This window comes from Scomber scombrus, chromosome 11 (genome assembly GCF_963691925.1).
Source record: "Scomber scombrus chromosome 11, fScoSco1.1, whole genome shotgun sequence".
NCBI lineage: Eukaryota > Metazoa > Chordata > Actinopteri > Scombriformes > Scombridae > Scomber > Scomber scombrus.
Window position 1 is genome coordinate 4,093,215 of NC_084980.1, and position 24,093 is coordinate 4,117,307.

Genomic DNA, 24,093 nt, shown 5'->3' on the forward strand with positions numbered 1-24,093 from the left:
CCGGCTCTACGTCACACGACCCGCCCTCGCCACGCTGCAGCGTGATGTCTTCACGGTCTCCTCGGAAATTAAAGAAGTGTTTATCACTCAGCTCTTTATTGAGTTAAAGTGTGTTCTTTTTCCTAAATAAGACATACAGCTAAGCACACATTTGAATCCAGCATCACTCCTGTAGTGCAGTAGACAGAAAATATAAGACAAATCATAAAATTGTTACAACGCCAAAGTCACTCTGGCAGCTCCTAGAGGCTGCAATGTCTATTACACACAATTCAAATCTGATGGGCAGAGCCATATAATATAGTCTATTGACAGAACTGAAATGGCAAAAGTCATATTTTTTTATGATTAAATATCCCTTTTCTGTTGGATTTTAAGGATTCATCATCTATACAGGGTGTTTACCAGACTCTTCCCTGCATTTATTATCAGCTCTGGCATTAGCAACTTACACACACATACACACATATACACAGAGAACACCTCATGAATATCATGAATCATATGGTCATGGTGATGTGCGTTGTGAAGTACATGAGATAATAAACTCATAGGTGCACACATTAGGAGAACCGCAGTGCTTTTTTCACTGTTAGCTGATATTCTGCATCATTAAGTACACCTTGCATAAAAGTGCCACTTTATTCATATTTAAACCATGTATTTCCTCCATGTTAAACACATACTACACAATCTCATATCAAGCACAGAATCCAGCAATAAAAAATAAATACATAAAATCAGAGCTGAGTGGGAGAACAACCTGCTGGAGATTGCACTTACAGTATTAGAACTGCTGCCAGGTGCTTTGCTTTACAATGTGTTGCTATGTAGTATTTACAGCACAATATGTAAATGACTCACCATGAGACTGCTGTCAAAGAAAACCTTTAAAGTCCTTCTTCAGCTTAACCTGCCCACTGCAATCTACACACACACACACACACACACACACACACACACACACACACACACACACACACACACACACACACACACACACACACACCGAACACACACACGTCATTTTCATTCTTTTTTCATTTCATTATATAGTAAAATACAATCCAAACATATGGACAAAGCAGATGGTACACAGATTGATTAGACACATACTCAAAATAACTAAAGGCTTAACATATGGTATGATTCCATCAGAGTTGGTGGTTGAAACATGTACAGGCTTCTCTTGCTGATATTTCCATCAACAGGAGGGTCTTTCATCCTCTCTGGCATGTTGCCATGGTTACAAGAGAGGACAAACTGGACACCTTCCATCCATTACGTTTATTGATCCCGCATCGAAACAGCTTCACTAATGACGACAATGCTTTCTTGAATGGTGTAAAGCCTGACTAACAGCAACAACTGACTTCCATTCTCTCAGGCTTGGAGCCAAAATGTGACATTAGGGAAGAGTGTTACGCACACACTGTGCATACCTGAACAGAAATGTCAAAGCTCCTGTGACACAGTTAAAAATATATAACCATAGCTTTGATACAGCCAAGTTAGTGATAATAGTCAGCTGAGTGCCCTTCCATATCTATTTTTAAATGCATGAATTGTAGTTTATTTATGTATAAACTTGGATTAGTGGTGTCTTTGCTCTGTATGTATGAGTGACATTTTATATTACTGTGTCATGTATATAATTATATGACCCATAAGACATCACAAACACATACAGGTCAGATCCAGAGTGATGCATACATGTTTCCAAACAGAGAAAGACCAGACATAGAAAAAAACAATTTCAAAATCAGTCACAATTACATCTCCAGACCATCATTGTACACAACAAAATTCATCAAACAGAGATACAAATATTTACTATATAGTACTGGAGAAATCAGATTAAATACTAATGAAATATTCCATCTTTCCTTCTTTTTCAGGCTTTTTAAACAATGAAAGCAAACTTAAACACATCAAAATGAAATCATCATATGTATAAAGTACAAAAAAGTAAGAACTTACCATGTGATCTAAATCACACAGCTCACACAGTCACTTTTTCTCCTGAATATAACTGCAGTAGCAATATGAAGAAAACAAATCTCTCAGCTGGGAACAAAAGATACAAATATATAAATGAGATACATCATATGAACCAAGTCCAAACTTTTGTTTGATATACACAAATGTCCATCATTTTGGTTTTGATAATACATTTTCAAACAGTCTTTCTTAAAACTTGAATTATATTTTTAATAAAGTTAACATTACAACATAAATGATTCCTGTAGATCCAACAAGTCAAAATATGACTAAATCTTTTTTTGCACATGGAGAAATGTATAAGTAAGTATTTCTAAAAAAAAAAAAAAAAAGAAGAAGACTCTAGGCACTAATACAGTCTAAAAAGACATCATTAGTCTGACTCTTGGAATCTGACTCTTGGAATCTTAGATTCCCAGCTCAGTGTTACTGATGGTAAAAATATGAACTGAGTCAGACCTGCTGTTGTTGACGTTATTATGAAGAGTTTGTGGTTGCTGCTGTTATTGAGCTGCAATGAATCACTATTTCCTGCAGAGAGGAGCAAAGTGCCATTTTCTGGAAGTGATAGATTTGTGTGTGTGTGTGTGTGTGTGTGTGTGTGTGTGTGTGTGTGTGTGTGTGTGTGTGTGTGTGTGTGTGTGTGTGTGTGTGTGTGTGTGTGTGTGTGTGTGTGTGTGTGTGTGTGTGTGTGTGTGTGTGTGGGTGGGTGGGTGGGTGGTTGGTTGGTTGGTTGTAGTATGGTATCATTGGTGTATGTATGTATGTATGTATGTATGTATGTATGTATGTATGTATGTATGTATGTATGTATGTATGTATGTATGTATGTATGTATGTATGTATGTATATGTTTCATTATTTACCTCTTTCAATTGTCCTAAATGTTTCACTTTGTGCTTATTGCTTGAAAAGTTCTCTAATAATTAAACACAATCTCAGATCAAATTATATCTTATTATTTTGTTGATTTAACAAAGTATAATGCTTAAATTTTTTTTACAAATCTTTAGTAATAATCACTGAAAATATTATTATAAGCAACTGGAAGTAGTAAAATATTGTTTCACTGTTAATACAACATAACAGAAAAATATCCTAATGAATAAAACAATACAGTAAGGGATTCTCATCCCATCTCTTTTTTGTAACTTTTTATAGAGCGCACACTGTGAATCACTCATTCTCATAATTCACAGCTTAAATTATTTTTTTTAAAACAGTGTGAAAGTCCCACATCATCACTTTTAACTGGTTTTCTCAGCTTGTCTCTACCTGATATATAAATAAAATGATGCTACTATAAATAAAGCGTGCTCAGTGCAGCAGCAGCAGGGATGTAGTGTGTGTAATCATGTTAAAGGCAAATGAATTCCATCAACTGTGCATTGAATACCTCTCAGATGAAACCACAGGCACGTAACTACATTTGCGGTGTCAAATCATTATATTACATATTACATCTATCTCATTTGTTTTGCTATTGTAATATAAAATATCCAATTTATATGTGTGCATAAATGATTCAAATAAACCATCTCAGCTAAATTACCATTGTCGCCTTTAGCGTCGTCGATGCTGAAGGCCTGTTTCTGCTCTCCGTGCGGCACGTGTAAGTTTAGATGTGGATCACAGGCGGAGAGAGTACAGTACACGTCCTGCTTTTAGATCCACAGTGTGGAAACAAGGGAGCTCGCCTGCATTCAGATGACTCAGAGGACAGTTTCCTGATAGGGAATGTAGGGCAATTAACATCAGCAGCCTGGAGGATATGGATTAAGAAAGACAGAAGTTAAGAAAGGGAGAAAAATGTGAGACTATGAGATATTTGTCCCTGTTGACTTTTTGTACACTTTGTTTCTTGCTGTTGACATCTCTGGCAACAAACACACTTTACAACATACTACTCTAGTCTAGCCATCTTTTCATTAATCACAGATGAAGTTTCATAGAATAGTCAGTGCCTACATTTAAAGTTCAGTTAAAAACTTCAGGGAGTGATTTCAAGAGAAAATGTGCAAAAAATTGTGGGCGTAGTGAATAGTTTCAGAATCCCGTGTGTCAGACTTAGCCTCTCTGTCCATCTTGAAGTCATCAAGGTTTTTAGAACAATTTGGCTTTTCACTCTCTCCATCCTGCAGTGTTCTGCCTGTTTTCTCAACCACCGCCGTTTCCTTCACCCAAGGGTGGGTGTGCGGTCTCCAACAGAAACACCAGCATGACCTTCCTGCCAGCATTCCAACAGCAACATACACACACACACACACACACACACACACACACACACACACACACAATACAAGTATGGGGTTCCCAAAACAGCACAGAAGGTTAAAATAAAAGCACATGCACGTTAACCTACAGCCAAGCAACATAAATAATGTGATTGAAAGAGAAACTCATTAAAGTTAACAGATTTAAAAGTTTATTTTCATGAAGAGAGAGGAGAAAGATCGGGTGAGTTAACACACCTGCAGAGAAAGAGAGCGAGAAAGAAAGGAAGACAAAGAGGAAGAGAGAGAGGGAGAGGGGGGGGTGAGATAACAGCAAAGTAGAGAGAGAGAGAGAGAGAGAGAAAGAGGAGGAGCAAAAAGTGTAAAGAAAAATAGAGAGAGGCCGAGAGATTCACACAGATCAGTCAGTGGATCGTGGAAGAAGAGAGCAAGAGAGGAGAAAGGAGGGAAAGAAAAGAAAGAGGGAGAAGGAGAGTTAGAAAAGAAAAGAAGAAAGTAAAGAAAAGACATAAAGAAGACGGTGACAGGGTGAGCTGGGCATCCATCCAGTGGGACTGCAGAGACTATAAGATTTGGATAAAACCAGTGTGACTGGGAGTGTACTGGGAGGACAGACTGGTTTCCACTAGCAGTGAGCAGACTGTCAAACACCATGGCTGACAACGTGAACGAGGAGTCGAATTATATCCCGGGGAAAGATGAGCTGGACTGGGGCTATGAGGAAGGTAGGATGGTCTTCATCGGCATGTGAAGGGATGCTGAGAAATGTAGTATATGATGCTTATAGCTGGTTTAAAAAGCAGATGTTCCAGATGTGTTTTAAAGAGGTCTGAATCCAAAACTTGAAGCACTTTGAAATCTTTACTTATTGTGTCCACCTGTTCATATTTAGGTGGAATTTTTGCACTGTGGTCATATGCTCTCTAGATCCTGGTTTAATGTTTGCACATCTGAAAGATGTCCGTTACAAGACAATGAACAGCTGATTCTGAATCTGTCTTCTTAAACAAATATTTGTCTACCCCTCAATAGTTCATATATTATTTTAAAAGGGCAGTTTGAAGAAGATTGAAGGATTTTACATTCAAGATCTTTGAAACACGTTGATATGAGATGGAATTAAAGGGGTATTCCAGCAATTCATTACTGCAGTTTGTATTGGATTAAATAAAATTGGGGAACAATAATCAAGAAAATGGGTTTTTCTGACTTTTAGCCCCTTTTTTAGAGACAAAAAAAAAAAAAAAAGTTGGATCCTACAATTCCCATAGTGGCTGTGTTTGGGAAACGCCTCTGTCTTTCAAACTCCACACTCCCAAGTTGTACTGTGAGCTTTCTGTCAAGATTTGAAGTCTCAAGACCAAGATGAGACATCACTACATCATATACTTGTTTTCACAGTTTCACAGTTTTCATGTTTATAAAAAAAAAAAATGGGTGGACTACCCCTTTAACTATCATAAACATATTTGTTCAGTGTCAGGTCAGTTAGGCCATGTTCGGACTGAACAAGATCAGAGTGAAATGTGACACTTTACAGCAACTGTGGACAGACTTACCTGGAGCTACTCCAATACAACTTTTCCACTGAGGGACGGAGAATCTCATTTTTTTGCAGCGTACTTTGCACGGCCTAATATTCAATACTAACACCAACTTTTCGGGTTGTTTAAGAGTGTCAAACTCATTGTTATAGTCACAGTATTTGATGCAGTTATGATGTGATGAGCTCAGCTGGTTTGTGTTATCTCACTCTCTCTCTTCCTTTTGTTGCTGCCTTTACTGAGCACCGTGGGATGCACTGTGATATTAATCTGTGAAATTCTTACTGTAAGTATACTGACTGATATGTCACACTTTACACACATAACCTAGACACTAACGTATGGCTTGCATATGCCACCAGTGTCCTGTGGAAACTTTGCGTCTGAAGCACAGAAGCATGCTTGAATAGACACAAACAGAATATTGAAACTTTTTAATATTTAAGTTACTGCTGGCACAAAGAAATATTGTGCATGTTAGTTTAAAGTCTCTTCAGGACACTTGTGACATAGGATGTTTATAAGGTCTTTATTAAAATGGACAATTTAGAGGATTTACAATGTGAGAAACAACAAAAAAAACTGAAAGCTTTAATTGAAGCAAGAATATTTTATGATTCCTCCAAAAGACCTTATAGACTATTTATGAAATAATAACAAGCCTGAGGCAATAGTCTCTTGATAAAAACTCTACACAGTGAAAAAGATATGAATTATTAAATACAACTAAAGCATTTTAACAGGACACACCCTCACCAAAGCTGAGCTACTCTCTAAACCCACCCAACCAAACCAAAACAATGACACTCGCTCCCTGGACGAGCACTAATACACACTAACTGTAAGATGTTTCCAAACTGTTAATAAAAGCAGATAGCCAAAGTAAATGAATGACTGAGGAGGAATGGTCAATATTTTATGAAAACATTGATTATTCTTCCAGAGAACCAAGTTGGTTATTGGACTTGCGAGACAGACTACAGACTTCTAAAATATGACTGTTTTGGACTGCATTAGGTTTTCATTTCCTAAAGAATATAAAAACCAGTATCATGTTTCAACTTTAAACGAAGCGTGTCAAAAGTAATCCGCGTTAAAAATACAACACATTGCATAAAAATACATTAAAGGAATAGTTTGACATTTTTGGAAATTCACCTTTTTTTTTTTGTCCAGAGAATATAAGATCAATACCACTCTCATGTCTGTATGGTAAATATGAAGCTACAAGCAGTTAACTTAGCTTAGCATGTTGTTCGAATAACAACATAGCTGTTTGAATACAATTAGTCTGCAGGTTGTCACAATTGAAACCAGCTTCGGCCCGACAAGCACACACAGAATTCTGCACAGTTTCTTTAGCTGCATTATTGTATCTTCAGTGAAACTCTCTGTGCTTTTACTAAACTGTTGTCAAGGCTTTAGTTGCTGAGGAAAGAGAGAATGTGACTGGTCCCCCCCACCACTTTGCTACAGAGTGAATAGTCAGTCAGTGTGAAGTGTCTGCCTCAGCTGTAGTTGAGGCAGAAAGCTAGGCTCTGTAGCAGTCTACTAGGCTCTCCAGAATATGATACTCACCAAATGTTTTCATTTCCTCCTTTAAAAAAAACACACAGGGACCACACATCTTACAATGTCCTCATTGTGAGAGATGTGGTCAGCATAAAGCTGAACTGAATCTAGGCCAGAGTGTACCTGTGGTATCACTTAGTGTCACTTTCTCGACAGTGTTTCACTTGGTCTTCATTCTCTGACACAGCAAGAAAACTTCATTTGGTGGTAAACTGGCTGTTTAACAGTGTTACTCTGTTAATCAAAGTCAGTGTGCACAATTTTCCTTGTCATCTGTCCTACATAGGCTAACAGGCTGACCCTCTTTCTGTAACCACAACCCACTTAAATGTATTTCTATGCACTGAAACTTCCTTCTCATCTCTCTTTCACATTGGCTCTTTACCCCCTACTTGCAGCAGTACTCTCATTGTCACAGTCCCAGCAAGAAATCCTGTTCACACACTAGATAGAGGAAGAAGAGAGGGGATGAGCGGAGGGGTAGAGAAAGGAAAGCAAAGGGTGCTCGGAGGCTCTGGAAAGTGTTCTACACATACACAGAGGAACTGGCCTCGATAGTATTCTGTGTCATTTGTTCCTAGGGAGGATGATGAAAATAGCAGGGAAAAGGAGGAAAAGAAGGGTTATGCACCAAGTGACTGAAAAGACAAACATCATGCACTCAAGGTCCACTTTTATAGAGCTCTCACAATCTTTATGGTTGTCATTTGTAAAGAACTGGCCCAGAGTCAGTGACAAAAAAGGGAATCGCACATAAATAAAGTTTCTAAAATGACATTTATTGTAAAGTTAAGACAAACTAATATAATATTGTACCTCAGCTTAGCAGCGTATGATTGAGTGTAGTGAGTGATACCTGCAAACAAAACACAAAACCAAACTGACTGGTTAAAAAGGAAGCCACTTAAATAGATTGAGACATAATAACTCAGATAGGTAGTTTCTTGATGTCCTCTCCACCTCTGCAGAAGGCAGAAAGAGAAGTACGGTGCACATATCAAACTACTTTTTCAAAGTTACGCTGATTATCAGTGTGACCATAGATTTCATATAGTGTCAATAAAATTCAATTACAGTTTACTCAATCTATATCCAGTTCATGTAAACTGCACAGACAGTAAATGCAAAAGTAAATGTCCGCTACATTTGAAGAGAGCAAGAACTTGAGCAGGAATGGGCATTTGCAGTAGCTGGACAAACACTTGTATATGTGTATTTAACACATGTAGAAATTAATAATGAGACATAGCGATTTAAAGAGCAGTAAACTACAGTTAGAAGAGCAACAGGTAGGCCCAGTGGCCTTATACAACATCTCAGAAGTCCAGCTAAGGCTAAGTGAGTTAGCAGCTTTGCAAATGGAAAAAAAGTGTAAAAACTGATGCAACAGAACAAGAGTCGTTGTATTTTTTTTATTACATGCATTCTTCCTGATCAAATCCTGGCACCTACATTATCCACAATGCAACTTAACTGCTGAAAGAATGGTCAGAGATTGGGGTATGCTACGCTAGTAGCAGCTAATGTATCCTGGAGTTAGCCTCCAGCAGAGATGAGGGCCTACAGAGGTCTGCTAACCTCACTGTTTTCTAACACCATACCCTTTTAAACTATTCAATCTTTTTTCCTGTTTTTTGTATGTATGCATTAGTACTTCTGAACACCTCTTTAAAGGAGCCCTGTGGAGTTTTCTTGTTATTGAGTGCAACTAATTGAAACCTAACATACCCTGATGAAGGCATTTCTTTTCTATTAAAACATTAGCAAAGCAATTTTTTTCTTAAAGATTTTTTTTCTTGCATTATTTACATCTAGGCTATGTTTACTAGCTTGCAAAACTCTATTCTTCTGCCTGTATTTGCACATTACTGCATCTCTTGGTCCATAGCGCCACAGGAGCTAGCAAAAACTCCACAGGCTACCTTTTGCATGTATTGCTGCATGTTCCTTCTCTGGGACTGGGTTAGCCTTATTTAGCTAAATGCTAGCTAAGTTTGAGCGGCAGGTTAATGGATAAGCCGCTGTTTATTACAGTAATGTATTTTCGCAATGACACAAAACCATGTACATGTATTGTATCATTACAAAAGGGAAAATGTAACTGTGTATTGTTTCCAGCTTATAATGTGAATGTTTTCCAGTTAAAATAATGTAAATAATTATAGAATGATGATTTTGGTAATGGGTTAAGGAACATATTTTGCTTAGGACTGTGATAAGGGTTTGATCGTGGTTACATATTGCATGTGGGAAAAGCTTAAACACATTATATTTAACATCTCAGCATGTAGAATGTAGAGCTCCACAATGAAGTAATGCACATATACATACAGTGAGATGCAGAGAGTTCAGTGACTATTCAGGTCGGTGTGAAAGTGCCTCCTTGACAGCATGAAGGTCTCTCAGAACAAAGATTGAGCACGGGTCAAGGAAGGTTGTGACCCCCTATCCAAAGTGTTCCTCTTTCTGACATCAGCAAGCATGATTAATGAACATGGCGCTGTCAATCACAGTCTTTTTGATGAGCATGGCACATCTGGTTTACCTTAGTTTAACACACACTATACTGATGATCAATTGGAACAGCTATTTTATTTTTTGATAAGCAGCTTTTCCTGCAGTAGACCAAACATGATAAGAGTTATAGTTTCAATTAAAAACCAGTCCAAAGCATTTGCAGTATCAACAAGACCTCCTGAGCTCTGTTACAGTCCATCAGGAGGTGTTGCTGTGTTTCATCATCATAACAACAACAAATATCTCTAATGCTCCCTGAGAGATTTCTTTTATCACCTCTTTGTCTGTGTTATCAGTTAAGTTTTTATATTTAATTAATTATCATATTTAAAATGAATCTTTAAAAGAAACCAAAAAAACTTGGTAGATTATACCAGTCTATCTGTAAATGTAATAAAATCTCCATGGCTGGTTCTCCCTCTCTTCTTTCTCCATATGGAGCAATCTCAGAACCCAGAGAGCATTTTTTGGAGATGACAGTAGAAACATTTTTAACAAAGGCTTTTTTTTTATGTGTATGTTTGCCTGTACCGTTATAGGTGTAGAGTGGGGACTCCATTTCCCAGCAGCCAACGGCGAGTACCAGTCTCCCATCAACTTGAACTCCAGGGAGGCCCAGTATGACCCGACCCTCCTGGATGTTGGCCTATCCCCAAACTACGTGGTGTGTCGAGACTGTGAGGTCATCAATGATGGACACACTGTTCGCATCATTCTCAAGTCCAAGTCAGGTGACTGTCAAGAGACATTACACATACACACACACACACACGCACACACACACACAGCTTTTGTCACCAATTGGATAAGTCGTCCCATGTTAACTGGTCTCTAGTCCCCCAAAGTAGTCCCATGTCAAGAAACACACACACACACATACAAAGTACTACAACTACTTTTTTAATGAAGAGTTGAGAGAGCAGATTTTGGGGATGTGCTTTTCTAGTCTTTTGACCACACGCTTTAGTTATTGCTCTCTGGTGAGTCTCTAATGATATGTCAGTGTGTATGCATATACTGTTACTATGCAATGTGTCAACCATAACCTACTTTAAATAAAGCCTGTGTTTCACTTTCAACAATGTCTGCTTTGATCTGTCCTGTACTTCCTGTGTGTGCTTACCCACAATGTTGGGTGTTTTTCGGTGCTGTTTCCAGTGGTTACTGGTGGTCCGTTGCCTAGTGATCATGAGTATGAGCTTCATGAGGTTCGATTCCACTGGGGCAAAGAGAACCAGAGAGGATCAGAGCACACTGTCAACTTCAAGGCTTTCCCAATGGAGGTACATACACACACACACACACAGTATGGGGTTCCCAAAACAGCACAGAACGTTAAAATAAAAGCACATTCACATTAACCTACAGCCAAGCAACATAAATAATGTAATTGAAAGAGAAAATCATTAAAGTTAACAGATTTAAAAGTTTATTTTCATGAAGAGAGAGGAAAAAGATCGGGTGAGCCAACACCCCCCCACCACACACACACACACACACACACACACACACACATACACACACAGGGCACACAAGGCCATGACCGTGGAGCCAGATCAACAACCTCCAAAAAAACGAAAGAAAGACTGTGTTAATATAACCAGACTAGTTGTGGCACTGACATGTATCCTTCAGATAACACCACAGTCCTTGAACACAAAATGTTTTCATTTCTGACAAGTAACACTTTTGACATCTGGTGTGGGCAGAGCTGGACAAATGTTGTAAAATGTCTCTAAGGAGCCTTTAGATTGGGTTGTGTCCATCTGTATCTCTAAACTTTACACAGATGGCCTGACAGAGTAGCCAAAACAGTTTGGAAAGAAGATGAATAGATGATATTTGGTTTAAAAAAGTATATATATATATATATATATATATATATATATATATATATATATATATATATATATATGCATGTATAATATAAAAAAAATTCTTGTATAAATTGTATACATTATAGTTAGATGAGAAGATCAATACCACTTTCATTTATGATTTAAGTACTGCATTGAAGATGGGAAGCGATTAGCTTAGCTTAGCATAAAGACTAGAAGCACAGGGAAACAGTTAGCCTGGCTCTGTCCAAACTTCATAATTATTCCCCCTAACAACTCTTAAGATCACTGATTAACATGATGCAATGAATTTGGGTGCTGGAACAGTTTCTTAAAGAACAACTAAACCTGGCACCATCACTGTGAGGACACTGCACCAAGCTGCTGTTTGCCAATAAATAGTTCCATCTACATCACACCCTAAAAATATGTAATTGTTGTATTCACATTTCTGTTTATGTCCAAATTAAACAAAAGAGATTGTCATTAATTGGTGAGCTTTAAAGGTGTTGGTTGGTGAATTTTGAAAGTGGCCCCCCCTGCCTCCAGTCCTTATGCTTAGCTAGGTTAATTGCTTACATAGCCATTCGGCTTTCATGAAAGTGGTATCGATCTTCTCATCTAACTCTCTTTCTCAGACGAAAAGGGAACAATTGCATTTCTCAAAACTATTCCTGTAAAGGTCAAAGTTTTGAACTCAGGTTTAGTCTCCCAGACTGCATGCTCTGCTACTAACATCTGGCATTTAGTTAGAGTTTAAGGTCAAAACCGAAACTTTGGAAATGCCACAACTGCCATACCACCACACTGAATACACTGATGATATCTGATGCCTGTTTTGTTTGCTTCATTTTTCATTACGTAATTCATGGGTCAATGTGTCAGGTTCTTCAGTTTAGTAAGTGGTTTAATTTAGCCTAACATGTCTACCATGTAGTTCCTCACTTCAAAGCAAGATTATAAAGCTTAAGAAAAGAAGAAATAAAACCATCGACCTCTTTCAAAAAATATACCCTAAATTGAAACACTCTTAGGGGTTTGGTCATTTTATATAATAGCTGAAACAAAGGGTGAGGGAGCTTTATGTTGGTGTAATGCTAAAAGAGCTACAAATCAGTTTTCCCCTCTGTTCAGATGAGCCCTCAGTCACTACCAGCTGATTACTTCTCACACTGTCACTTAGTACTGTTCCTCACACCTGTTCACAACAATCGCCTCTCAAATACAGGTTGTGTTTTGTTGTGTCTCTGTGCAGCTCCATCTGATTCACTGGAACAGCACACTGTTTAACACTCTGGAGGACGCTCTGGGGAAGAAGAATGGAGTCCTCACCATTGCTCTTTTTGTGCAGGTAAATATCCATGTCAGGACAAAGTAGCTCAAAGGCTTCATGAGGGTGAAGATTTACTTCCACTACGGTTCTCAGGCTGGGTGGCCTTACAACAGTGGTGGAAGATGAACTCAGATTGGAAAGTACACAATAAATATCACAATATAAAGATATGACCTAACCCATACCCTAACCTAACCCTAACCTAACCTAACCTAACCTAACCTAACGATGCATAAGCCAAATATCACTGTTGTAGCTGGTCGAGGTGGAGCTAGTTTTTAAGCTTTTTTAAGGGTCACAAAATGATGTTATATAATTGAAAGATTTTTTTTAGAGCTTTTCTCTAATTCTTGCTTTTTTGTGCAGTATTGCGCATTGAATTTCACCTCTTAGCTCTCAAACACGTATTTATGTGAAACCATGTGAAAAGTTTAGAAGAGAAATGTATCAACTCATACACAATTTGAAACATGAATTTCTCTACCGATGTGGTAAACATCCACTGTAAAAGTTTTTTGAATCATATCGAAAGTATGAGTATGTTTTCCCCTTCATGGCCCTTTTTTCAAAATATTGACCTTTTGATTCTGTCATTGGCCGTCTAGTGTTTTTCCTTCCTTGGATTGTACCTATTCTGTTTTTTCCTTAAGGAGCAAACAGGCTTTCGCTTCAGATTAGCTTGAATCATCATTTTATTAAAAGTATAACACAAGCTGGAAATGACCTAAGCTGGAAATTGCTACATTCTTGTGAAATTCCCCTGCTTCGTGACTTCATCAACCGGGGAAATGATCCAGGGTTTAAATGTGAAAAAAAGTCTAAAAACCTTTGGGAACCATCTCATTTTAATGAAACCAATAAGAGAGAATGTTGTGCCAGCTGAGGAAAACACACCCCTCCTAAAGGCCACGATCTCAACACCGTCAACCTCGTACGTCCTGTTTTTGACAGCTCCTTTAGTTTCTACTTCCTGTTTACATCCTGCAAGGATACGGTAGATAGAAACTAAATTCTACCTAAAACTTTGTTGACATTTTTGAGACAATCGCCGACAACGTCGTCTTTTGAAGATATTAGTCTTCAGACCACCAGCTGATCGCTTACAAAAACCTGAAATGCTTTGTTGTGTTTTTATCAGATTGGTAAGGAGCATCTGGGTCTGAAGGCCATCACTGAAGTTCTGCAGGACCTGCAGTACAAGGTGAGGCCAAAACTGAGAAGATCAGAGCAGATTAGATGATATTCTGTTGTATCAGATGAATAAATGTTAGATGTAACGTGAATAACAATCTGAACACATGATGACAATTATTGTATTTTCTGTTGTATTTCCATCAGGGGAAGAGCAAGATAATCCCCTGCTTCAACCCCAACACTCTGTTACCAGGTGAGCTGCATGGAATCTGATAAATATAGCTTTATATTGTATGTTAACCCCTTTGAATTGGTTTATATATAAACTATAAACTTCTTCAGTAAGAGAAAGCCAACTGTAGAATAGTAGAAATTATATTAAATGTTAAATCTGCCACTCAGATCCATTGTTGAGAGACTACTGGGTGTATGAAGGATCCCTTACCACACCACCTTGCAGTGAGAAGGTGACCTGGATCCTCTACCGCTACCCTCTCACCATCTCACAGCTACAGGTAACAAATCAATTAAAACATGCTGCAGTTCAGGCTCCTCGTTCTATGTTAAGAATATTTAACCAACCTGCTCTTTAACAGAAAAATGGACACTTGTGATCCCATTCTTCTTCCATTCCTGCCTTGCGATATTTAAAGCAATGTATTTATACTATCAGTTGATAAAAGTGACTGTAATGTGAAAGATGTTGCTCATAGTGACACACAGAGAATAAAGACTTTTATAATTATTGTCAATTTATCTGGTGCTAAACAAGGTGCAATCTCTGATGCTCCCCTATTTTCCAGGGAGGTCAGAGGTCAGGGTCAGATACAGAACTCATTTAACAGCCTTAGTCCTCAAGTGAAAGAGGGTTTTCTGTACTCATTAGACTTCCCAAGGCCTGCGGTTTTCTATTATTTTTTTATTGTCAGCAAATTTCATGTGCAGGGCTAAACCAACCATGAATCAACCCTTCTAGCAAGTATTGTGTGTGCATGCAAAAAGCCTGATATGTCATACTCCTCTGTGCTGCAGACTTTCATTGTTGTCCAAAAAATGATCAAAAACATGTCAATGAGCCACACAGCTGCACTGGGAAGCATTCATTATGAAGAGATTAGTTTGTTCAGGAACAGCTCCAAAGAGTAATAACAGCGATCATGTTTTCAGTCTCTGGAGAGTAGTTCTTTTTGTAAATAGCTGATATTTTTCCATGGCTTTTAAAACTCGTATGAAGTTAGTATTAGAAAATCAAGTGCCCTGCCCCTGGTTGAGGTTATAAAAGCAACAGGAATTTTACTTTTCCACTTTGGAATCTTTGTTTTTTGCTGGAGGCAATAAAGAATCCACCTTTTGAGCCCAGAGTTATACCAGTGCTTATGACCAAGACAAAGGTAACATCAGTGTTGTCTTCAGTCTTTCCTGCTCAGCACATCCTCCTTTTATTTCCTCTTCTGAACACTGCAGTTCATACAAGTATGTCTCTATGAATCCACCACATCTGGCCATTTCTTCTCGTGGATCATGGCAATCATATCAGTCAAACTCTGGGACACCCCTTGGAAAGTCTACTGAGTACAGGTCTATCGCAATCCATGTGTCCAGATTGAAGTATCCACTGTCAACACCTCTACTGTCCCTGTTTCAACTCGACTCTCTCTTTCTCTACATCATACATAATCAATACGTTTCATACCACACATGCATTGACCTCAGCCCAGGAAGCCTTTACACCCACTGCCAATCAATGAGCCTGTCATCATGCCTTTAATAGATCTAAACTTTAGTTCAGCCTTTGCCTGACTCGTGGCTCTCTTCGAGCAGATAGTTGGAAAGGACAATGATGGCAAACCCCTGACATTTGTTTCAGTCTTTCATCGGAGCTGCCCTCTGGCCCGTTGGCCCTTTGAAATGCTAACAGAGAGACTGACTCCTGAATGTCCTCCTGCCTCAGGCCATTCCTGTACTAATCTGGATGACTAAAACAGCAGTTAAATCATTTTTATAAACACAGCTGGGTGCTCTGCTTGGCCTTAGTATAGAAAACTCTCTGTTATAACTGTTTTAAAATGGCCAAGCATGCAATACCGACTACCGACTATAGATAGATAGATAGATAGATAGATAGATAGATAGATAGATAGATAGATAGATAGATAGATAGATAGATAGATAGATAGATAGATAGATAGATAGATAGATAGATAGATAGATAGATAGATAGATAGATAGATAGATCACTTTTGATCAATTTGCTTTTTTGTATTTGTGCAATGAGACTAGATAAATTAAAGGGTCAAACTACAATAAATGACTTCCAATTTTTTCACAAAGCTGGCATGGCACCTGTTGTTTCACCTCACATGGTATCTTTGTCTTAGTCCTTAGACCAAAGAAAAAAAATACCTTTTTTGTCTGTGCCTTTTATAGGTTACAGTTGGAAAATAAGTATGTTTTATGATGTGACAACACAGTGATCAGGGTTTGATTATAGTTTTAGGGAAAGGTTATGGTTTGAGTCATGGAATGGGGGAGAAACTGATAACTACAACAGTTTGGAGTCAGCAGTGGTTCCCAACCTTTTTGCTTGAATCACTTTTTAATCTGAAAATTATTTATGTGCAGTAAAATATATCTTAGCAAACAAACAAAGAAAAACAATCATTAAAAATAAGTTCATTATAAATGGAAAGGAAACGCTATCATAACTCTTAAGAATCTGAAACACCAAACTCCAGAGGCAGGTTCAAAATGTAAAAAAAAAAAAAAAAAAATTAATTAATAAAATACAACAAATAGCTAATAAAAGATTTAAAAAATATTAAAAATACATAAAAGGAAAGAATGAAATAAAGTCACTATAGAATAAAGTGGGTAAACCCAGAGATGTTAGGAGTAAAAGAGTAAAAGTATTGAAATTGTGGTATCTAACCTGTCTTTGTCCTTTGGTATGTGAAATCTGGGGCCATCTCTTGGTGTCCTGATGGATTTGAAACAGATGCTGTGCTTAGGTTAAAGGTGAAAAGTCAGGTCAGGGGCTGTATTTTTCTGACTGACCAGTTATTTAGGAGGTGTTTGTTTGTCAGCTGAAGAAGAGAGAGAGATTCAGATCGACACCAGGAGCTCTCTCAAGATTGGACGTTTGACACTTTTCTCTTTTGTAATAAAACCTTTAAAATATACAAGTGAGAATGTCAGCGGTGGTTTCCTTCCTCATCAACACATCAAGAATCAACATATTAAATTACACTTCAAAATAAAACAGACGTAAAAGGTGGGTTATGAAGAAGAAATAACTGCAATACATTAAACATCATAGACTGGCAATGACCATGTTCCCACCGCAGAGTGAAGATGGACAACAGCAGAAATGCTTTAAAACAGCAGGTCCTGCTATCCTAAAATACACACATCAAACATTCAGCTATTACTGACTGATAATGGACCAAGAGTGTGTATGCACAGTGCATATTTACATCCATGTATGTGTGTGTGTATGTGTCATACAACTGTTGCTATGCCGACTAATCTTGCACTTTAACAATGGGCTATAAATCCTCCTTCTGTAAGCCCACTGCATGGCAACATCAGGACTCTTGTCGTGTTTGTTTTGGTCGATGTCGCCAGCTGCTATTCGTGTGTATCACCGGTAGTGATCATATCTGCATTGGCCGCCTGTATGAACAGGAAGTCAGTTTTTTGGATCTTTAGCTTCACAGTTCTGATCTAAGCAAGACAAAAAATACTGCACTACATTTGTTCAAACCTTGTTCTCACATGATATAGTAAGGGCTCTTCCTCTGTCATTAGGGATTCCACATGGGTCCCAGCCAAGTTTCTCTCAGCATCCCCATATGAAAACTCAGCTGTAAAAGCTTTATTACCTTAGGGCCAAACATCCTGAGGAAAACATGAGTGTAGTGCAAATATTTGCAGTCGTATAATGTACTTGAATGATCATGTGGTGTTCAGAAAGTCAAAGAGAAAAAGCTGTATGTATGTTGTTTTTCATATAGGGACCAGACTGTATAAAGCTCTGTACACATTTCAGACCACTTGAAATATTCAGCTTTCTCTTTCTGTCACTGCAGATTGAGGAGTTTCGGAGGCTGCGTTCTCATATCAAAGGTGCAGAGCTGCTAGAAGGAAACGATGGGTTGTTGGGGGACAATTTCCGTCCCACCCAGCCGCTCAGTGACCGGACGGTCTGTGCCGCCTTCCAGTGACTCTCACTTTCCACCGCCGACTCGGAAAAACGATGGACTTACAGATACAAGTGTTGAAGGTAAGAGGGTGTTAGTGAGCTCTGTTCTGTCCTGTTTTAATATAAAGTACATTAACTGTGAGTTAAGGGATCAATGAAGCATCAAACTTCATTAGCCACCTTCTGCTGCTGGAAACCAGGTTGATGAGAGTTAATAGACTGAACCAAAGCAGTACATTTATGGGCCTTAAAACAGAAACAGTTGGCTGAAAGAAGCCAACAATGCTCAGTAGAGATGAGAGAAACTGCAGAGTCGGGTGATAATTCTCTACAGATGTATCACTACAAGCAGATAATGGCACCACTGACCAGCACTTGCTCCACTTTCATCAAACACTATATTTTTAGTTAGTTCAGCACATTTCATCCCAAGGGACAGACTTTTAATGGATGTAGGCATGCTGTCCCTGAGGTATTCAGGTCCTCTGAAACCACAGTATAATGGTTCAAACCCTGGAAGAACTAACCCAGTTCAGTTACTAATCTGGGTCTAGCCTATATACAGTATGTGGAGTATGGAGGGATCCTGGATTTAGTTCAGCAGGATGGCAGTAGGGAGGCAGGGTGGAACTTTTGGATCATGAGGCAAGAAATACTGAATTTTAGTGGTATTAAAACTAGACTGAGTCACATCATTATCAGCTAGCCTTTGTTCACAAGACAATGTCAGGAACAGGAGAAGTTAAAGGGAAAATGATCTAATCTGACCCTGGTGTGGAAATGTATACGTCATTTTTTGGCGTGAGATGCAGCAGCTGACTTCACCAAATCATTTCCACATTCAGTTTTAGATCTTCTGTCTTTAAGGAGTACTCCGACATTTTAGTATTGTTTTTCCAGAATGTTTGGAGAGAGACAGATGCGAGAGACAGACGTTCTGACTTTAAATAGTAACGCCACGCTGAAAAGCCGTATTTTCCCGCCCTTGACTAGTTGACAGTTTCAAGTCTGTTACCCCTCTGACCACAATGAGCACCACTCATGAGTGCAGTCATCCAACAGTGATGTCACATGTTCCTGTGCATCACTGTAGCAAGGTGAGAAGTTAAATGACTTAAAGGTCTTAAAACAATCTGGAGCCCAGATGAACATTGAAAGCAGTTTTTCTTGCTGTAATCATTCCTCCTGTTCATACTGACCATTAGAAGATCCTTCATAATGCACTTACAGTACAATGGAAGTGATGGGGGAGAAAATCCACAGTCCTCCTTCTGTGCATCAGCAAAACCATTTTCAGTTGGGTGTTTAGTTAAAGTTTCAGTTCCACAAGTATGGGTTGTTCCAAAAACACTGGATCCTACATTTCACAGAACTCAAGAGCATCTTTCAAACATCTTTCAACGTCCAAGCCAATGTGCTTTCTGTAAAAGGTCCAACAGTTTTATGCAGGCTTGGCAACATAGTATGTGAGTGTTGGGGGACAAAGAAACAGGTGCTTTTGCTATGGAAGTATCAGACCTGTGACTGTCTCCACTACAGTCCCCTTTCCCTTTGCCCAATGATACTGAGCCCTGATCTTTACTAGTTTGAACCTCTGGCCAGGTGCACTGCTGGTATTGGTTCTCCTTAGCTTTTATATAGTCAATATATTGGTATTAGTTACCATGACGACTGTTGTATTCAGAGCAGCTCAGCCAGTGTTCTGCTTTTCATGTATGGAAGGGTCAGCAAGTGAAATATACCTGAGATACTTCGGTGTCTTGTAACTGTTGAGAAGGGGCTGAACTTTCAACTCCAACAAGAAGCTAGTTTTGAGCAGCAAAAGTGTATCGTTGAAAAATCACCTCTATTAGCCTAACATGCTAACAAGCTATGTGATCGTGGTCTTAAAAAAAAAGATAGAAAAAGAAAATTAAAGTATTTTTTAAAGATTTTTTCTCTATCATATTAGATAAAGCTCCCTCTAGAGCCAAAGAGAGGAGATCACGATAAAACAAGCGGAATGTAAAGAAGACTGGTAACCCCATTACAAACTTTACGATGTCAACCATAGAGGAAAAATCCTGCAAGTGGGTGTTTCCACTCAGTCGCAGTCTTTTAGCAGTTGTGATCACATTATGACTAATGCAGTCGTTTGAAATGATTCAGTTTCATTTCAATGAATGCAGCTATGTTTTTTTTGGCAGTACCAAAACACCAAACACCAAACTGTGAACTCCCAAATAGTGTTTACCGTCTGAAGGAGGTGCAGAACAGGAGTTATTTTACAATGCAACCCTTAGAGTTCTTCTTGCCGGTGAAGATGTGAAGATGTCAGCTTAATTCCTATTCAAGGGGGCAAAGAAAGAAGGACTGGACTGAAGAGGCAAAACAGAGTGAGGGGAGAGGTGTGTTGAGAGGAAGGAGATAGAGGGGTACTGTGGTGGAAGGGAGGTGAGAATGCCAGAGGGATGAAAGTGGAGGAGACAGAGGGAGGGCATTGGGGGAAAAGGGAGGGATAGAACAGAGGACTATTGTTTATAGTGTAAATGGATACTGATCTAGTCCCACCAGCACAAACCCACCTGAGACAAGACCTGTGAAGGAGAGAGGATGTAGGTGAGAGGTAGAGGGGAGCGGAGGAGGTAGAGGTCAGAAAACTAGCATTTAAAAGTGTAATACCGACATTTAAGTTGAGGTAAAAGTCAAAAATATTCCTGCTCTTTCGATTTTTTCACACGCTGCCCACACTTTTTATATGTTTTTCAATGTGGAGTGGTTACAGAGCTCACAAAAAGACTCAACATTGTAAAAGAGTACCTATAAAGTGGCTTAAGGTAATTAAGAAAAAGTAGAGTTTCATTCCATGTAAAGAGCTGGTTGACTCTACCAAATACAATACATGTAGTATTCTTTCCACAGAATACACAGAATCTAAGGCAGTGCCTCCTGCCTACCTGCATGAATGTGCTGTGACCTGCATGAATGACCAGCATGGAAATAAACAGCTGAAAAGAGCAAATATTGTTATGGAAATAAAGACCCTTTAATTCATCTCAAATTTAGCTACACCTAGACAAACAGTTAAGGTAGCACATCCTCTCAGAGAGTTCAGTAATGTTTTATTCTACAGGTCCTTTAATTTGATGACAAATTCCTGAAAATGTATGATGTAATTTGCAGGTTAATGAGCAGTTTTTAGCTAATTTGACTAAAAGGGCAGTACAAACTCGTTATAATTTGGTTCCTAATTGTTTTTAAAAACCGTAATAAATATATTTAGTTTGTATTAGTATTGGTATATTACATTACAACTACTTAACTGTGCATTGAAGCAGCATTAAAGCATCAAAAGTAAAAGTACTCAATACAGAAAAACACCTGTTGTTGTCATTTGAATTGTATACTCCATCATATGATCAGATAATTATTGCTGGTACATTAATGTGTAAGCAGCATTTTACTATTGTAGTTGTTTGAGGTAAATATAACTTTAACTATGTTTATTCTGTTTAGTAGTTTTTATACATTTTATGATCACACTGTATTTTTGTCTATGTAAAATCTTTTAATAAATGTAGTGGATTAAAAAGTATAAGGTGGCATCAAATGAAAATGTTTAAGTATTGCAGAAGAATGTTACATTTTTGTGAGTACAATACATGAGTAAATGTACTTAGATTTCGTCTATGCTATTCAACTCTGATCTGATTTCCAGGTCAAAAGGTCAAAGTTGAACCACAAAGCCATGTTGACTTATCTTAGCAGGAAAATCACAGCTATCACAGTATTCAAGTGTCCCAGTAAGTCATCACAGTGTGACAGCCGAACAAAACAGCAGGACCCTGAAACTGAAGCAGCTACATGGAATTCAGCCATCATTCATTTGATTATTTAAACCTATGTTTTTCCTATTGTAACATGCAAAAATGTCTTCAGTTAAAAAGGCCTAAGGACAGTTGGAGCAGTTATTTTACTGTTTGTCTTCATTTTTTTTTTTTCAATAATGTTGGGTCACCTGGAGGTTTGTTTATGTTTGTCTGATCACCTCACCTCGCAAGTCTTCGTTAGGCTTCTTTTTAGTGATGTTGCCTCATAACTTATTAACACTGGTAGGAATGATGGCCAAAACTATCAAAATAAGACCCAAGTCATGATAAACCTGAATTCCTTTTTAGTCGGTTAAGGTTGAAGACTACAGTTACCAAACCTATGTGGCCTACTTTCATCTCTGCATAACATGCTGAATCCCTGACCGAACTGTCAATGGTCAAATTGCATTGTGGGTAATGTAGGTACTGGGTTTTGACCAAAAAGAAGAATGCATGTCATAAAAAGACAGTATTTCTGGTTCTGCTGCATCAATTTTGACACTTTTTTCTTAAGTGTCCATCATGTGTCTGACAACATTATACTGTATGAGTACAATGATAAATCTGTAGAAGAAGAGAATGGCTAATTGTAATAATTTATATTTATAATAAAAACAATTAAGAATATTATTCATTGTACAGGATTGACTATGATGCCTTAACTAAAGAACACTGCAATTAGGGCATAATAGAAAATCCTGTACTATGAAATGTAATATTCTAATTTATTTTTTATTATACATATGCAATACATCTACTGCTACACAAGTGCAATACAAGCAGCATCTTGTCTGTACATGTAGGCTGTAACTACTGTGTATGTATGTTTGAACTTGACCACCCAGTGTTCTGGAAAAATTCAAATATAGTTTCAATTTATAGGAGCAGGCTGATATATTATACCTAGAGAAAATAAATCATTTTATACTCGCATCCAGTTTCATATAAACATTAAAATGTGATAGAAATTCTTTGCATCAAGCCTCAGTGGTCTGATGATTTGACCGACCCACCAGTCCTGCTCACACAGTCGTATGATTGATGATATATGAAATGATGCAGCAGATGCAGATATGATTAGCTGTCACAGAGGAGTCTGAACACCTTTTTTCATAGAAACTTTAGTTTAGTATGTATTTCATCTGAGAAGCCTTGTTACTTGTTGTTGTTACTGACGTAACTGGCAGCTTGTAAAACTAGAACTTTAATACAGCGTCCCCCCAAGCATTACACCCCAACACTGTAATTCAACTACCAGGAACAGAGGAGCAATAAAAATTCCTCTCTTTTCAACATTTCCCCCAGCTTTGCTGTCTCCAAAAGTTTTACTCTTCTGTGGAGAACATCAGGTTTATCTTTTTTTCCTTCCTTTTAATCCAATCCTTGTTTTTTTCTTTCTTTACAGGAGAGAAGAAAGTAGAGGTGAGAAGAAGAATGTTGGAAAGAGAAAGAGAGTTGATGTGGTTATAGATCAGCTGCAGACTGAAGGTGGACAAAGAAACTATTGATTCAGTGTGTGTTTGAATGTGTGATATGTGCAGGTGTGCTGTTCTTCCTTTTTCTGCTTCAACTTTCGTTCTCCCTCTCGTTCTTACTGTTTGTGTGTGTGTGTGTGTGTGTAGTGCTCTGTAGTGTTTGTGTGTGTTCTGTTGGTATTTCTCTAGTATTGCTGTGCCAATCTGCTGTGTGTGTGAATGTTTGTGTGTGTGTGTGTTTGTATGATCAGATGATAGTAGACTTTAAAAAAGGCCCCATTTTTGCTGTCAAAACAAGAGGAAATATGAACCACAGATGTATCTGTACGCACACATACATACACACACACACACACACACACACACAACACACACACACACACACACACACAC

General features: G+C 38.2%; 1 protein-coding gene across 1 annotated transcript; it reads left to right on the plus strand.

The window, feature by feature from the left end:
• Positions 1 to 4,663: 4,663 nt before the first annotated feature.
• ca8 (carbonic anhydrase VIII) lies at positions 4,664 to 24,029 on the plus strand. The gene is made up of 9 exons (XM_062428537.1): positions 4,664 to 4,960; positions 10,408 to 10,599; positions 11,027 to 11,151; positions 12,962 to 13,057; positions 14,178 to 14,240; positions 14,378 to 14,426; positions 14,576 to 14,688; positions 18,262 to 18,455; positions 23,631 to 24,029. Exons 1-8 carry the CDS (start codon positions 4,888 to 4,890, stop codon positions 18,394 to 18,396), a joined length of 846 nt encoding a protein of 281 aa, XP_062284521.1. The 5' UTR covers positions 4,664 to 4,887; the 3' UTR covers positions 18,397 to 18,455; positions 23,631 to 24,029.
• The last annotated feature ends 64 nt before the right edge of the window (positions 24,030 to 24,093 follow it).

Coding starts and splice junctions, on each gene's coding strand:
- ca8 (XM_062428537.1), top strand. CDS start 4,888: ATGGCTGACAACGTGAACGAGGAGTCGAATTATATCCCGGGGAAAGAT. Junction 4,961..10,407: donor GGACTGGGGCTATGAGGAAG/GTAGGATGGTCT, acceptor GTACCGTTATAG/GTGTAGAGTGGGGACTCCAT. Junction 14,241..14,377: donor TGCAGGACCTGCAGTACAAG/GTGAGGCCAAAA, acceptor TATTTCCATCAG/GGGAAGAGCAAGATAATCCC.